The 17,424-nt window shown below is 48.6% G+C and overlaps 1 protein-coding gene across 1 annotated transcript in view; it reads right to left on the reverse strand.

Annotated features, from left to right (window-relative positions):
* Positions 1 to 17,424, reverse strand: part of TGFBR3 (transforming growth factor beta receptor 3) — a 213,319-nt gene that overhangs the window by 50,169 nt on the left and 145,726 nt on the right. The window contains exon 5 of the mRNA XM_062191725.1: positions 1,372 to 1,555. Within this exon, the coding sequence (XP_062047709.1) occupies positions 1,372 to 1,555 (184 nt within the window). The remainder of the gene's footprint in view (positions 1 to 1,371; positions 1,556 to 17,424) is intronic.

Below are 17,424 nucleotides of genomic sequence, written 5' to 3' on the forward strand. Positions count from 1 at the left end.
CACAATCACCTGAGCATAACAAGGACTCACTCACAAGAGTTACTTCCTAGCACCTTAATGGGGTTCCAAATATGAGCATAATCAAAAAGTCATGGAAAAATTGAATTCAAAGAAATTTATTTTAGTGTAAGAAATTCTGAAATCTATGCATGTATTTTCATAATATGCATTTCATGAATTTCTTGAAGGATTCGTACATATACAACTAAAAATAATGAAAAATTTTTTCTTAGGAAATAAGCTTTCAAAGCTGAGTCTCTGCAAGGCAATCTCTGAGCAAGGTTACATAATAATTTGTCCTTCAGGCTGGTGTTGTGGCATAGTGGGTAAAGCTGCCACCTGTGGTGCCAGCATCCCATATGGGTGCCTGTTTATGGCCTAGCTGCTCCACTTCCAATCCAGTCCCCTGCTAATGGCCTGGAAAAGCAGCAGAAGCTGGTCCAAGTGCTTGAACCCTTGCTCCCCATGTGGGAGAACCAGAAGAACTCCTGGCTTCTGGTTTCGCCTGACCCAGCTTCGGCCATTGTGGCCATCTGGGGAGTGAACCAGCAGATGAGAGATCTCTCTGCATCTCCCTCTCTAACTCTTTCAAATAAATATATAAATATTTAAAATAATAATAATGTGTATTTATTAGAGGTATTAGCATTAAGAATAAAGTTTTCCTCTGCTAGTACCCTAAATTTAACTGATGTCCCAACATACCAAACTGACATTGCCTACTATGTGTGTAGCACAAACGGTTAAGAAGAAGCCCTGGGCTGGCGTCGTGGCTCACTTGGTTAACCCTCTGCCTGCGGTGCCGGCATCCCATATGGGCACCGGGTTCTAGTCCCAGTTGTTCCTCTTCCAGTCCAGCTCTCTGCTGTGGCCCAGGAAGGCAGTGGAGGATGGCCCAAGTGCTTGGGTCCTGCACCCTCATGGGAGACCAGGAGGAAGTACCTGGCTCCTGGCTTCAGATCGGCAAAGCTTCAGCCGTACGGCCATTTGGGGAGTGAACCAACGGAAGGAAGACTTTTCTCTCTGTCTCTCTCTCACTGTTTATCTGTCCAAAAAAAAAAAAAAAAAGAAGCCCTACCTGCTGTCCTGTCAACTCCCTCTTCATTCCCTCAGTTGTAACTCCCTTGCCCACACCTTTAGCTTCTCACTTTTCATCCACTGCTCCTGACTTCTGTGCCTGGAGGTCTTCCACATCCTCCTCAACCACCTCCCCGTCTCTCATCCACACTACTCCCCAGTTCTCTCTTGGTCATTACAGACCCAGTTTCTCAGGAGGAGGAATGGTCCCTGCCAGCTCCAATCCCTCTCTGGGACCCCATGATTCCTTGCCCCAGTCACCTGGTCTCAGAAAAGGAAACACATAAAGCTTACCTTCCCCCACTTTAATGTAAATGTTTCTTGCTATCTTGAGTTCGGTGAAGGAGGTAACTGCTCCATATTCCTTTCGGGCCCAACTTAACAGGTGTTCATTTCCATGGGGGAAGTTCCTTTCTTCTGTTTCTGCTGTCAAGGAGAAGTTTCCTGACGGAAACTGGACCTCAGAACCCGGAGACACCTAGAGGAAACAGAATTGCAAATTTAGCGTGGTGCCGTCGCCTGGCCTGGAGCATGATTAATGAGAGCACTGCTCTGACCACAGATGGGGGCCTGTCGATGAGTGGAGCCACCCATCCTCTCTGTGACTCAGGCAGATGATCCTTGCTCAGCAATTGTTTCAACAACAACAACCCTAAGCCTCCTACTCCAGATAACAGCAAAGCCATCAAGGCAGGACGCCCCCTTGAGCTCTGGCAGAATTCCGTGCTGAGACTGTATTGTGCACTGTGAGCAATCGAAAGAATCACCACTGCTCTTTCCCGTGCATCTACATTGAAGGCCAACCTTCCAAACACAGTTGGCTCTCCTTGGATGTGAATCTCACACCTGTGGATTCAACCAACTGCAGATTGAACATATTCAGGAAAAAAAGGTCACGTCTGTATTGAATATTTACACTTTTTTTTTCTTGTCATTATTCCCTAAACAGTTTAGCAAAACAACTAGTTACACAGCATTTACACCTACTAGGTATTGTAAGTAACCTAGAGATGATTTAAAGTGTACAGGAGGATGTGCTTCTGTTATAGGCAGATATAATGCCATTTGTACAAGAGACTTGAGTATCCAAGATTTTGGTATCCACGGGGGTCCTGGAACCAGTGTCCCTCCAGACACCAAGGATCGGCTGTGATGTGCTGCGTGTTAGGTGGGAAGTGCTAGTGGTGTCCTCACAGGCTTATGAAGGGCTGTGGGATCAAGGCAATCGACCCCAAAGTCCTTGTTAGCAACTGACCATGACTTCAGATCTTCCCCAGTGACAGCATCTGCCAACAGAGCCACACAGGGACACGGTGAGAGTCCTTTTGGTTTAGGTGCTCCGGAGTAGATTAAAAGAATGGCCAAAGGTTGCCAATCTTCTACTAGAGCTCTCTATTTGGTAGCAGCAAGATGAATGCATATGACAGTTTATTTTGTAAGATCCCCAAGTTCCCATAGATAATGAAGTCAAGAGGTTATCAAACAACCCTAATAAAACTCTCAGGATGAGTTGTGCAAGCTGCACACGATGGCTGAATGTATGTAGGCCACCGCTGAGCTAGCACAGCATGGCGTGCCTGCAGTTAACACATACAAAGGAGGAACATCATTTTGTTGCTGTACAATAATCAAATTTAGCTGCTGGTTAGAATATGCAGGCCATTGGCTAGCACTTACAACAGAAATGATTTCCAGTGTCATACAACTATAAATGTATTTTATATTAAGTTTCACATTAACTGTCTATTCTTACCAAAATGCAAGCAGTTTCTAAGGGGTTTATAAGTAGCCAGATCGAAAAGCAAGTTGAGGATGGGAGTTTTGCTAACAGTTCTATTGCTGATAATATAGCAGTGTTTTCAATCTTAACACATACACCAAAGAGTACTCACACAGCTACATTTTAAAGCTAGCAAAGTACTCACTCAACTGATTCTGTGACCTCCTAATGCTGTGGCTATCCCTTCTTGGTTGAAAACTAGAATCACCTACAGAGTTCTAAATGTCCTGATGCCAGGCCACCTTCAAATCAATTAGAATCTGCCAGGTAGGGCCTAGGTATCAGAATTTTTTACGGGGCCAGCGCTGTGGTACAGCTAGTTAAAGTCCTTGCCTGCATTCCTGGCATCCCATTGGCGTGCTGGTTCGAGTCCCGACTGCTACACTTCTGATCTGGCTCTCTGCTGTGACATGGGAAAGCGGTGGAGGATGGCCCAAGTCTTTGGGCCCCTGAACCCATGTGGGAGACATGTGTGGGGAGGGGTCTCCTGGCTTCTGGCTTCAGATCAGCTCCGGCCGTTGCAGCTGTTTGGGGAGTGAACCAGCGGGTGGAGGATCTCTCTCTGTCTCTACCTCTCTATATAACTCTGTCTTTCAAATAAATAAAAATAAATCTTTAAAAAAAATAAGAATTTTTTATGTGGCCTGGGTGATTCCAGTGTTCAGCCATCCTTGAGAATCTCTCTCTCTCTCTTTTTTTTTTTTTTTTTTTTTTTTTTGACAGGCAGAGTGCATAGTGAGAGAGAGACAGAGAGAAAGGTCTTCCTTTTGCCATTGGTTCACCCTCCAATGGCCGCTGAGGCTGGCGCATCATGCTGATCCAAAGCCAGGAGCCAGGTGCTTCTCCTGGTCTCCCATGCAGGTGCAGGGCCCAAGGACCTGGGCCATCCTCCACTGCCTTCCCGGGCCATAGCAGAGAGCTGGCCTGGAAGAGGGGCAACCAGGATAGAATCCGGTGCCCCAACCGGGACTAGAACCCGGTGTGCCGGTGCCACAAGGCGGAGGGTTATCTTGTCAAGCCACGGCGCCGGCCAAGAGAATCCCTATCTTAACAGGTACTGAAATAGTCCACATTTACAAAGCACTGCTATGGGACAGGCCCAGCATGGGGTACCTCACACCTGTGGCTCTTAAGTGGAGGTGACTGTGTCCCCCAGGAGTCATTAAGCAACACGTGTCTGGAACACTATGATTGCCACTACAGCCAGGAAGGTGGTGCCGCTGGCATTCACTGACTAGAAGCCAAACAAATGGCAGAACACCTGACAAGGCTCAGGACAGCCAAGAATTCTCCAAAATGTCCCCAATGCAGAGACTGAGACATCTCACTCTTCACTTGGGACTGACCAAATGTTGGAGCCCTTGTTTGAATCCCCAAACTGACAGCCTGTTCTATGATGGAAATCAGGCTCGCTCTTCACTACTTAATAAAGAGTAAGAGGGCCCGTCGGGCTTGCCTTGGCTTGGGAGGCCCAGAATCAGTCATTAATGAGTTGAGGGGGGCAGCGGCGGGGGCACTATTCCCAACAAGCACGACTGGCTGCACGGCCCCCGTGCGGTAGGCACCATGACGTGTTATCCAGGGTGGGAATGACAGCTTCCCAGTGTCGCCCTGACTTTGTTCTGATGCCGCCTGCACATGACAAGCTCCGGAGCCCTGTTCCTGCCACACAGCAGCCGTGTCCTCTATGTGTAACTCTTGGACAGCTTAGCTTCTCGTCAGCACTGAACCTCAAACAACGTTTATCTGCTCCACTGGCTTCAGTCCTGTGACAAGCTTTTCACGGAAAAGTACTACAAAGATACTTTTATCAAGCCTGTCCCTAGAGGTGGGGAGAAAAAAAACCACGACAGCCCCTGGCACGGCCCGCACGGTCGGATGTGAAGGCAAGTGGCCCGGACGCTCTATCTCCGCGTTCTCATTCATGGCACAGCCAGAAAATAAAATGCAGGGTTTTAAACACCACATGCTAAGGGGACCTGTCTCCAGGGTGAAAGGAGGACGTATCCCATGCTGCACGCCAGAAGCAAGAAGGCATCAGTGCCGGGGCTGGCGCCATGGCGCAAGTTAATCCTCTTCCTGGGGCACCGGCATCCCATATGGGTGCTGGTTCTAGTCCCGGCTGCTCCTCTTCCCATCCAGCTCTCTGCTGTGACCTGAGAAAGCAGTGGAAGATGGTCCAAGTCCTTGGGCCCTTGTACCCATGGAAGAAGCTCCTGGTTCCTGGCTTTGGATCAGCCTAGCTCTAGCCACTGTGGCCATTTTGGGGAGTGAACCAGCGGATGGAAACCTTCCTCCCTGTTTCTCCCTCTCACTGTCTGTAACTCTACCTCTCAAATAAATAAATAAAATCATAAAAGAAGAAAAAGGCTTCAGTGGAAATAAGGGAAGGCATCAGGAGTGACCTGGGAATGTGTCCCGAGGTCAGCAGAAGGCAGACCACCACGCTGGAGCCAATCTTCGAGAAAGAGCACCTCCCGCTGATGCCTCCATGCCCGTCTCCCCTGCCCCTAGGCAGCAGCAACCAGCGCCACACACTCAGGGTCCAGGAGTTTGGAACCAGAGCTCCTGCCGCTCCTCAGGCACATTCCAGCAGGAAGAAAGCAAAGCTGCCAGGGGCCGTGAGGTGTCCCGACGGCAGGTCAGTGGAAATTTTCTGCTTCAGCAAGGGCTTGGTCAGCGCTCCGCTCCTGCTGCCAGCTCTGTCGGCCCTGGGACAGAGCTGAGTTTCCAATGGTATTGTCCAGGTGTGACCGGCTCCTCAGGACCCGGGAGGCAGGCTGCCGCAACTTCCACAGGACAGAGGAGGAAGCCTCCGAGAGAGAGAGACTGGCAACCTACACAAGGCCAGAACTCGGCACTGGGCAAGGTGAGACCATGGGACTTCTCACAGCTGGCCTGGCTTGGGCCCTGCCAGAAAGAAGACCTTGCTAACTTTCTAATCAGTAAGATTCGCCTTCCACCCAATGCCTGAGGCGTGTGTACCAGACCAAAGAGAATTCTCTTCCCTTCATGAGGTGAGCCTTCCAACTACAGAAGGCGTCATAGCCTCGACCCCACGTTTGCTTCTTCGGCTGCTCCCCAGACACCACCGCACTCAGAGCTTCACCAGTTTAGTCTGAAATGTGGTGCTGGGTCAGCCCCAGGACTTCTGGGTGTAGTCCGACAAACATACTCTGAGGGTTAATTTTATGTGTCAACTTGACTGGGCTCCAGGGTGCCCAGATAGTTGGCCAAACATTATCATGGGCATTTTTGTAAGGACTTTTTGGAGAAGAGTCACATTATATCAGCGGACTGAACAAAGCAGACGCCCCCTCCCAATGCTATGTTGGCTCATCCAACTGGTTGGAGACCTGCATAGAGGCAGAGGCTGGCCCTCCCCTAAGAGAGAATTCTCCTGCCTGCTGGCCCTCATGCTGGAACTAGGACATTAGACCTGTGGGCTTTGGATTTGCCAGCTTCCATAATCACACAAGCCAAATCTCTGTGACGAATCTCTTCCTGTCTCTTTGTGGACACTGAGCGAGGCTCAGATCACAGCAGCTTCCGTATGATGAGCTGAACTCCGCTGTCATCTTACCTGTGCTTCATACATTCAACAGATATTTACTGAGTACCTGCCTGCTCTGTGCCAAGCACCATTTTAGATCAGGACACAAAGTAGAAAACGTGGCAAATAGAATTCCCTGCCTGCATGGAGCTTACAGTCTAGAAGGGAATCCAGAGGAGCAAAATAAATAAATGCATGTGATGGCAAAGAGAAGAAACTGTGAGAAGGAGAGAGTACTGTGCTTTTAAGTACTGTTAGGCAGAAAATCGGAGAAAGTCGCTGAGAAGTTAAAGACCAGAGCTAGCATTGTGGGGTTAATGTGCCACCTGTGATGCCGCCGGCATCCCACATTCAGAGCTATCAGAGCACCGCTGGAGTCCCAGCTTCTCGGCTTCTGATGCACTCCCTGCTAATGTACTTGAGAAGTCACTGGATGGTCCAAGTGGGTGGGCCCCTGCATCCACATTGGAGACTGGGATGGAGTTCTTGGCCCCTGGCTTCGGCCTGGACCAGCCCTGGATGACACCACCCCTGTATCCTGCACATGCCTCCAGCCCCTCCCCCCACTCACAGGAACCACCACGGACACCAGCACACCTGCCACGCCACTCCACCAAGACCAGCACCTCCAGTTCCAAGGAAGCAACTCCTTCTTCCTGCACAAGGGCTGGGTACAAAGCAGGGACCCGCCACCTGCTGCTGCAGGGAAGCACAAAGCTGCTCCTTGCAGGAAAGGAGAGGCCTGCATTTCTCACTCCCCTTACCCAATCCCCCGCTGCTTCTCTCACTGCCCAGGAAATGAGCTTTCGGCCAGGATTTAAAGCTCGTGATTGGATTTTTTCACCTAATAACTCTACCGAAAAACTAATTACTGAATCCTATTGAGGAGCTCCACATCTCCCCCTACAAGCCATGGAACTTTCCTCCCGCATGCCAATTAGAAGCCAGTCCTCTGCCATCCCCTGACATGACAGATGTCTTCCTGTGGGAAGGAGCGCCACATAGCCTGATCCTCAGCAAGGAGCTGTGGAAGGGGCACCCATGGAGCCTCCTATGCCCCACAAACCCCAGGCAGTGGGGCGGCAGCCCGAGCCACGTCCCCTCCTCGATGCTCCTCCCACTTGAAGCACGCACGCCATTTGTATTTGAGATCCTGGTTATGCTACCAGATTTTTTTTTTTTTTAAAGAGCAGGACATTACTCTATCTGCCAGTGCTGGGAGTTTTATTACAAGAACTTACGGCTAAGGCAACGAGAGCCAAGTTTATTATTTTTTCTGGATCCGATTCAACAACCTCGTCCAAAAGTGCATGAAAAAAAGCACAGGAGGCAAGCAGCGCTTTGTTTCCACACCTGTGTTGGAGCTGTAACTCCTGAGTCCTGAGCGGATCCACGGAAGCCTCAGGGCTGGGCTCCGAAGCCTGATCAGGTCCTCGCTCAAGGCCATGGCCCTTTCCTGGAAGTGAGCCTTGCGGGTTTAGCACTTATATCCGCACGATGGCTGCCTCAGGGCCTGATGGCTGCAGCACAGCCTAGCTCTGTGCCTCTAACTGGTTGGTCGTCAGTTGAGAGAGGGGGCAGTGCCACTCTGCAGGCCTCAACCAGGCCTTTCCCCAGTCTCCCACCTCCTCGACCTCTTTCCCACAAAGAATGTTCCCAGAGGAGCAGTTCCCACAGCAAGAGACCATGAGTGGCTGTTAAGTCTCATCTCCAGTTGCTCCTCACCCTCGTGGAGTCTACCCAAATATAGCCTTCCTAAGAGGCTCTGCCGAAAATGACAGCCCGGCCACCCAGCTCCCCTCACCCCACCTCGCGCTGTATGTCCACAGTGCTCACCACCTTCTCAAGCAGCCTCTGATGTATTTATTGTGCTCCATGCACTAGAAGGCAAGCTCCTCTACCTAACACCGCCATCTGCTTTGCTCATCCCACGTACTTCGTACAGTGTCTGATACAAAAAGGATACTCATTTGCTTAATGAACAGAATAAACCTGGAAGTCTAATTATAATTGGCAGCGCCCACCTGAAGCTCTGTGTTAAGGAGGATTTTGAGGACATTTACAGGCGTAGCGGAGAAGAAGAAGTAGTTGCAGGGTCAATCACGCATCTGGCCAGGGCTCAAGGCTGCTATCTTTGCTTTTCAGTGCGGCAGCCACTGGCCACACGGCATCTGAAAGGCTGCTATGCAAACTGGCGCGTGTCGTGACTATAAAATGTATACCAGAGTTGGAAGATGTAGTACAAGAAAAAGCAAAACATCTCAATAGGTTTTTTTAATTAATTGGTTATACCTATATTTAAGTGATATTATTTCGGGTACAGTGAGTTAAGTAAGATCTCATTAAAATCAATTCCATTTCTTTTACTTTTTAAAGTGCGGTAACAGAAGGCTTAGAATGATATATGTAGTTCACATGATATTTCTATTGCACAGCACTGCCCTAGCTCTTCCTCCAAAATGACCCTGAGGACGAAGCTACTTCTGAACTGAGAATATCCATCCACCCATCCATTTGTTGGTCTGGACTCGGAACACAAACCAATGTCAGATGCTTTGATACATGTTGTGCCTCAAGTCCAGAGCTTCCCAAAGTGTGACGCTCAGACCACTGCATCACAGACAGTGCATTTAAGTTGTTACAATGCAGATCCCAGGGCAGCGGGGTGGATATGTAGGGTCCAGGAAACTACATTACAATCCCACCGCCACTGAGATTCCAGTGCACACTTGAGGAACACAGCTCAGGACACAGGAACGAGCGTGATTTAAACTCCAAATAATCTATAGAAAGCTTGCACGAGATTGCTTGGAGAATAAACAAGAATCTTCTCCTCTGCAAAGGTGGACACGAAGCCAAGAGGGAGAGCGAAAGGCCAGCTCATGGATGGAGTCATCTTTTTGCACATTGGAAAATAAAGAAATTGGGCCTTGTGAAATAGGAGAAGTCCTAGCTCCCCAATGATAAAGAAAAGCCTGCTGAGACCTTAGAGGAAAATCTGTTCCAGGAATCACACACACACACACACACACACACTCTCTTCAGCTGTGGTCCATGTGGAGCCTAACTTATCAGCTGGATGAGTGCCTGTTATTCAGGTTACGGGCCCTGGGGGATGCTCTCACTCACATACCCAGCTTCACACATGGCCATGACTTTGACATTCATGCAAGTTCAACATCTGTACAATGAGGATCAGCTCCTCTCTGTCCTGCTCCACCTCCAGCTTTCACGATTCCCCTTCCCTTTTCCTAACTCCTGCACAAACAAATCTCTTTTTGGAACTGCCTGCCTAGGAAAATAGAGCAAAACAAGGAAAACAAGTAAAGCAAAGAAAAACACACTGATAATTCAGAAACATCTGCTACGGCAAGAATCGGGGAGCCTGATTCTGTGTAGGGAGAGTAGGGACAGGGGAGAAAGACAGATGATAAAGGAGAACAGGCATTTCTCTAAAACGCAAGCTTATGTTGAGGTAGGGCCTGCAAACTGGCCTAGAGCTCCTAACAGCCCTCATAGAGCATTAAGGAGATTATGCTTTGATATATTCTGTGCACTCAAAATCCAGCGAAAACAAACCTACTGGAACAAGCATTGAAATATTTACCTCCCAAATGAGGACTGAACCCTATATTCTGAAAGAGGAAAATAACACGTTCTCTTTACTCAATTCCTGGGAGGACTTGCCTATTTCCTCCATAGCCATGTGATGTGAAATGGGACCTGAAACATGTTTTCCATTAACATATATCATGACTCAATGTTGTCTTTTAGAAGTTTTTTTAAGAGAAATAATAACTTCCATGCCCATGAACCCGCATTCATGATTTGCAAAGCTACATATTCATGAGCCATGTGATTATGATATCTGCCAATCATGCATTGAAGAAACACAAATCTATGCAACCATCTTTAAATTCTTAGAGGGTATTTTTGTTCTATACCCCAAACCAGATGGCTTTCTTCCAATAAAATGACTTAAAACGTATTAGACTATTGATTTTTCTCAAAACATACATGATGATCATCTTGTTCTTAATTATTTTTCCCGAGGTAGGAAGAACTAAAGGACTGAGGCTGCCCTGTGAGCTTATCGCCTTCCATGTTCACACATGTCCAAGAAGAAAGCTCCGAATATAAACATGCACAGACTTGAACAGGAGCCAGGGTAAAAGCAATGCTCGCATCTCCCATGGACACACTGCAAGAGTGACAGTCCATGTGAGCACACAGATTCACAAAGAGGAGCAGAGGATCCCACTCCTGGAAAACAAACTCAGGACCATAGGTTACCAAATTCATGAAACGCAAGCTACTTTATAAAATGGTTTTCCAAAACGAGTCTCAGGTGCACAGAGGTCCTCCCCAGCCTCAAAAAATGGATCTCCCAGACTCCTAAATTCAGCCTTCTTCATTTTCCAGTGTTAGTGTGGTGTTAAGAGGAGCTGCCCTTGGGGGCTGAGGCTGTGGCGTGGTGGGTGAAGCTGCCACCTGCAGTGCTGGCACCCTATATGGTGCTGGTTCGAGTCCCAGTTGCTCCACTTCCAATCCAGCTCTATGCTATGTCCTGAGAAAGCAGTTGTGGATGGCCCAAGTCCTTGGGCCTCTGCACCCATGTGGGAGACCCAAAGGAAGCTCCTGGCTCCTGGCTTTGGATTGGCACAGCTCCAGCCATTGCAGCCATCTGGGGGAGTGAACTAGCAGATGGATATCTCTCTCTCTCTCTCTCCCTCTGCCTCTCTGTAACTCTGCCTTTCAAATAAATAAATAAATATTTAAAAAAAAAAAAAAAGAGGAGCCTGCCCTGAAATTCAAAGTGCATTTGCCATCTAAAGCTCTGTTCCTTGGTCCATTTCTGCCCTCCACGTGTGCTTCTGGGTGACCCCTCATTAAGAAGTCTTTTTTCTTTTTAAGTCCCATCCAATCTGCAAGCCAGGTTAAAGGGCATGAACTGAATTTTATAAACACCTCAGCTCCAGATAGGTTCAGAGAATTCTCTTGCTAGAGTTTTTCACCAAGGCTCATAATCTCCGTTCTATTTTGCAGACTAAGAAACTGAGGCGCAAAGAGGCTAAAGGACCTGCCCACAGCACAGAGTTATTAGATGACAGGATTGACAACAGAACCAGAGACCCTGACCCTGTCTGTCTGTCTCTCTCCAGCTCCTCTATTGCACTGCCACAGAGAAGTCAGCTACCCAACTAAGAAATCGGTAGTGCTGGGTGGGCAGGAGCTGCCCTTGCTCTGTATTAAGATAGAACACTGGGAAGGAATCCTCACAAAGGCTTGGACTGAACACCTGCTCCATGCGTGTTCCATTTCCTGAATCCTCCCCTCTCACAGCTGAAGAAACCACAGCTCTGAGCAATAGGGAAAGGGTCGGATTGCGTAGTTTTAGCAAGGAATGAGTGCGGATTCCGACGGCTGGACTCCCCAAACTGCCTTGTTTCCACTATGGGAAGGTGGACACTGACTCTGCCTGGGAGGTCATCCTCCTGAGGCGAGGAAACCAGCTCGGGGGCAGCCGAGATCTGGGTCCCTCAAGCCATGCTGTCTACCAGGACTGAGCAGGTGAACACAAGGGAGCAAGTTCCAGGCTTGTAAGGGAGCGGGAGGCAAAGCAGGAAGGAGAAAGAGGAGGTTTCTGCACCCCCACCCCTTGCACTGGCTGTGCCCTTCTCTGCCCCTTCCCCAGAAGCCCGAGACACTGTGTGCTGGGGGACGTACAGGAGAAAAGGAACAGAGGACTGGGACAGAAGCAAAAGCCCAGCTTGGCTGGAAGGGAAGTTAGAGGAAATAACCACAACAACAGACGGCCCAAGGATCTTCAAATGGTCGGATGGGCTGGAGCGGATACAGCAATGCCAGAGTTTCAGGGCCGCAGAAACCCAGGATGCAAATACTTCCATATGTCACTCTCGTTATTCAAGCAAACACTCATCTACACATATAATGTGGATGTGACTGAAGTTCACAGTCACGAATCAGGTGGCTCAGAGAAAGGGTGGGTCTAGGGGCTCACTTGGTTAATCCTCTGCCTGCAGCATGGGCATCCCATATGGGTGCCAGGTTCTAATCCCGGTTGCTCCTCTTCCAGTCCAGCTCTCTGCTGGGGTTCCGGGAGGGCAGTGGAGGATGGCCCAAGTGCTTGGGCCCCTGCACCCACATGGGAGACTGGGAAGAAGCACCTGGCTCCTGGCTTCGGATCAATGCGGCCATTTGGGGAGTGAACTAACGGAAGGAAGACCTTTCTCTCTGTCTATAACTCTACCTGTCAAATAAATTAAAAAAAAAAAAATCTAAAGAAAGGGTGGGCCTCATTCCATCAGCTGAAGCCCTTCAAGGGCAAGGCTGAGGCTTCCTGCGAAGAAGGAATTCCACCTGTGCACGGCAGCTTCGGCTCACAGCTGAGAGTCCCAGCGCCCTTCTTCCCTTGCAGCTCATCTGCCCTAACGGGCCCTGTTTCTCTGGATAAACTGATGGATGTAGCTACTGTGAAGAACTTAAGACAAGCACTAGGAGCAGACTAGTATTTCTTACTCAAGCTTGTTGTGAAGATTAAATAAGGAAATACATGTCCATGCTCAGAAGAGCACCTAGCACACGGCACTCATGGAACATGTTTGTTGAATATCCTTACAACAGGCCGGCCGTGTGGGTGGTTTGACAGATCTTAAGGTGGACAGGCCAGGATTCATTCCTCCTGTGGCAAGACTGCAGCCTTCTGGGTCAAGAACCCTGTTTTCAAGGGTTGCAGCAGTGTTGGATCCAAACGGCAGCTCTGAGCACCACCCTACATCCTGGGTCACCCATGGGAGGCCTGGATATCAAATGGGCAGTGACCACTAAGGGCTTTTGTCAGAGGCTGCAGATAGATAGGCCCTGACTTCCAAGTATGTCTGGGTCCAAGAATCTCATTGTGCCATTTTGTGCAAATGGCACAGGTAGAAGCAGAGCAACAATGACCTCCTTGCTCAGGGGCATCGGGAGCCCACATCTGCGACAAAGACCACAGCCCACCCAGGGTGTTAGGATCCAGGGGCAAAAAGAGAACTTGAGCTACAAATTCTACCCCGGACACAGAAGTAAGAAAGGCTAAAGTGACTTCTTCCTCCTTGTAGAAGTAAGTTCCAAGCCAGAGAGTTAAATGAGACAAGGACTTGAGGCACAAGAACTGGCTTCCCTCAAATACACACAGCACCCTGTGTCAAGGCCGTGCTGAGGCTGTCTTCTGAGATGGGGAGAGTGTACCAAGGGCATCACTGTGCCAACTGACGAGAGGACCGAGGCACGGCCACCAGCTTTCACTTCAGCCTCCCAAAGCTTCCAGGAGACGGTGTTCCCCTCCTCCCGTTGCATGGAAATAAAATTCTCTGCAACCTACCTTAACAAAATACTCATCCTACCAAACAGCTCTCTGGAGGCTGCTCGCCACGTCAACCAAGGCACCTGAGATACAACATTTGATCCAAGTGCCCAACACTTGGGAAGGGCAGGTGCATCAGATTACCAGATTAGCCTCAGACAATAAAGCCTGAAAGGACGTCATGGCAGCCTACACAAAGAAACACCGACCTTCCCTGCTCGGCGAGAGGGAGCTTATTTAACCTCAATTTGTTGAATGAGAGCAAAGCCCTCACAGGGCTGGGACTGTGCCTGTACACAGACATGACACAACACGTCCAGCCAGAGCCAGGAAAAGTCTACGCTTGTGTGCACCCTCCCGGACAGGATGTCTTGCTCAGGAAAAATACACCCAGGCAAACCTCCCAAGATCCATGGGCCACTCACTCACCGGCTACTTTGTCCAGAATTCACCCAGCAAGAGGGGATAAGTGGAAGGCAGTCTTTTAAATCCCGGTCTGGACCAGGTTTACCAGCTGAAATGGGACTCTCTGGAATGTTCTAAATGCCACAGTGACATTTAGGAAGAGCTCCCTCACCACAAAGGGGCCAGAAACTCATTCCTAGGAAAGATGGTAGTTGACTGACCCTAGCTCACAAGAGGATCAAGTCCTTTATAATTAAGGCTCTTAAGGACAAGCCACAAAACCAACAGATAAGCAGCCTCTGGAATAAAAATGCAGGGATCACAACCACTTGGAATATCCCGCAGGACACAATGAGTCATTCCGCAGGAGACGTTTTTAAAAAGATGAAGAACCTCCAATCTTGAAACGTTTAGTTATTTAATCTGCCTCCAAGAGAGGATTTATTTGGGGAAAGACCTCACTGGAAAACCCAAAATGGTGCACATGGGCCCCCGGTAGCTGGGGGTGACTCCTCTCGTGGAGCCAAAAGCTTGTCGAACCCCACAGCCCTGAGCCACACACCACGGCTCCTCAGAGTCAGCCTCACCCAAGAAGCCGCCTTAATTGCATTTGGAAGAAGAGAACTGTCATTTTCTCAGATCTCCGGGGAGCCAAGGATGGTAGTGACTACACTAACCTGCAAGTCTCAATTTCCTAACCAGCTCTCCCAACCACAGGGAGCCCACTGAGGGCCAGCACCCACTCCCTCGGTGCCCTGTATGTCCACAGCTGGCACTGGTCCCAGCAGGCCCCCCGTACCCAACACTGTGTGCTGGAAGAACAAACAAGTGCATGCATTAGCCACTCTCCCAGAAATGCTAACTTTGTGACTTTTCTGAAACATGGGGGTGAAGGGAATGCCAAAGAAGGGAGAAAGGAGGAAAAATCAGAGAAAGACAAAAATGATTTCCAGGTTTGTAAAATGCACCACAATATAGAGTTTTTTTTTTGTTTTTTTTTTTTTTTCTTTAAGTTCCCTCCTCCACAAGCAAGCTTGAATGTCTGAGTTTTTCTGAGGGCATTTTTGGCCCCTCCAGCCCTCAGTTACACATTACTTGGCTCCAAGGAAAGGTAAGGACTGCGCGTGCGCTGCGGTACAGGCTGTGCACGCCCCTTCTGAGTGCAGCACTGAGCTCACATCTGGGGCTATTTAACAACTGATTGGAAATTTAGCCTTCTGATTTCCAGTTAAATACTAGGCACAGGAAAACAAATAGCACTTGTTTTTCACCGAGCCCTGTCAGCCATCCAAACTGCAGTGCACACCAGAGAACTGCCTGTGGTTTGATGGCCGAGGCCCAAAATATTTGGATCCTTTTTTTTTTTTTTTCTCCTTCCAGTTTAAGTAAAAGGAATAAAGCAGATTTAGGCACTGCCAGCTTCTTCACCTCCTCCCCTTCTTGGAAATGCAAAACTGGTTCTTAAATACGAAGCATGTTCCTGGGATTCATTTATATTTTTCATTAGAATTAAGTTTTTATTTGTTTTTAATCCAAAGCCAATAGCACAGGGTTTGGTTTTGCTCATTTATTTCAACTGCCCTGCCTTGATATTTACTTGGATTTGCTGAAGAGGCAATGTTCAGATTGCCATTTTCTGTTTCTAATTAAATTGGGATATAATATCTAGCAGTTGTATTATCAGAGAATCACAGAGTCTAAAGGCTGGGAGGAACTTCAGACATCATGTGAGGCACAAGTCCCTTACCTTGGAGACGAGCAGTTAAGAGATTCTGTCCAATGATGTATAGAGCCAAGACCTGTATGTGGGCCTCCTGACACCCAGACCAGGGCCTTAACTGAAAACAGGAACCTGAGTTACCCCCCGAGGAGAGGCACCAGGTAAAATCTGGGACACCCAGGTCAATTTGAATTTCAGGGAAAAAAAAAGGAAATTTTTTAGCATATGTATGTCCCAAATATTACATGGACATACTAAAAAAAAATTCTCTGTTGTTTATCTGACACTTAACTTTCACCAGGCATCCTGTGTCTTTATTTGCCAACTCTCAGAGAGTGCCTCGGGGACCAGAACCCTCTTCTGCTCCCCACCCCCATCCACACTCACTCACTCACATGCATTGCTTCCCTGATTTTTAATGACAAGTGGCTGGAGAAAATAAATCACAGCAGAGTAACCCCAAGAGTGAAGGAGGCCTGAACAGGCTGCTTATGTCTTGAGACTTTCTTAATCTCAGATGCCCTTTTTATTTCTGGCATGTAAAACAGCTCAGTAAAACCTTTATGAAATTCATGAATGGTGTTTTCATCCTATGCTTTTTGCATAAACTTTCTGAAGTCCCCATGTAGAGCATTCTTTAAAAACTATTTATTTAGGCCAGCACCGTGGCTTAACAGGCTAATCCTCCGCCTTGTGGCGCCGGCACACTGGGTTCTAGTCCCAATCGGGGCACCGGATTCTATCCCGGTTGCCCTCTTCCAGGCCAGCTCTCTGCTATGGCCCGGGAAGGCAGTGGAGGATGGCCCAAGTCCTTGGGCCCTGCACCCGCATGGGAGACCAGGAGAAGCACCTGGCTCCTGGCTTCGGATCAGCATGATGCGCCAGCCTCAGCGGCCATTGGAGGGTGAACCAACGGCAAAAAGGAAGACCTTTCTCTATGTCTCTCTCTCTCACTGTCCACTCTGCCTGTCAAAAAACATAAAAATAAAAATAATTTATTTAAGGAGGTATCATGATAGAGACAAAGAGCTTCCATGCACTGATTCACTCTCCAAATGCTCAGGACGGCTGAGGCTGTGCCGGGCCAAAGCCAGGAGCCAAGAACTCCATCCACATCTCCCATGGGGATGGCAAGAACACAGCTACTTCAGCCATCACTGCTGCCTCCCAGGGTCTTCATTAGCAAGAAGCTGGAGTCAGGAGCCGGAGTCAGGCATCAAACCCAGATATTCCAACGTGGGATATGAACAGCTCACCACTGTGTCTTAACTGCTAGGCTCATAGTCTGCACCTGCACTTTCTAAAAATACTTTGATCAGCTGCTGGGCATCTGGACTGTTGGCACTTTTTAAGTACTCTCAACAATGCCTCTTCTGGCATTTGTGGACAAGTTTTCATGGATATGTGATTTGTCCAACTGTTTTCCAAAAAACCATTTTACACTCTTACAAGCAACGTATGAGAGTCCCTACTCCTTGACTACGACTGTTACTGTCTTCTGTATTACAGCCATCCTACTGAGA

Source organism: Lepus europaeus, chromosome 5 (assembly GCF_033115175.1).
Source record: "Lepus europaeus isolate LE1 chromosome 5, mLepTim1.pri, whole genome shotgun sequence".
In the NCBI taxonomy this organism is placed as follows: domain Eukaryota; kingdom Metazoa; phylum Chordata; class Mammalia; order Lagomorpha; family Leporidae; genus Lepus; species Lepus europaeus.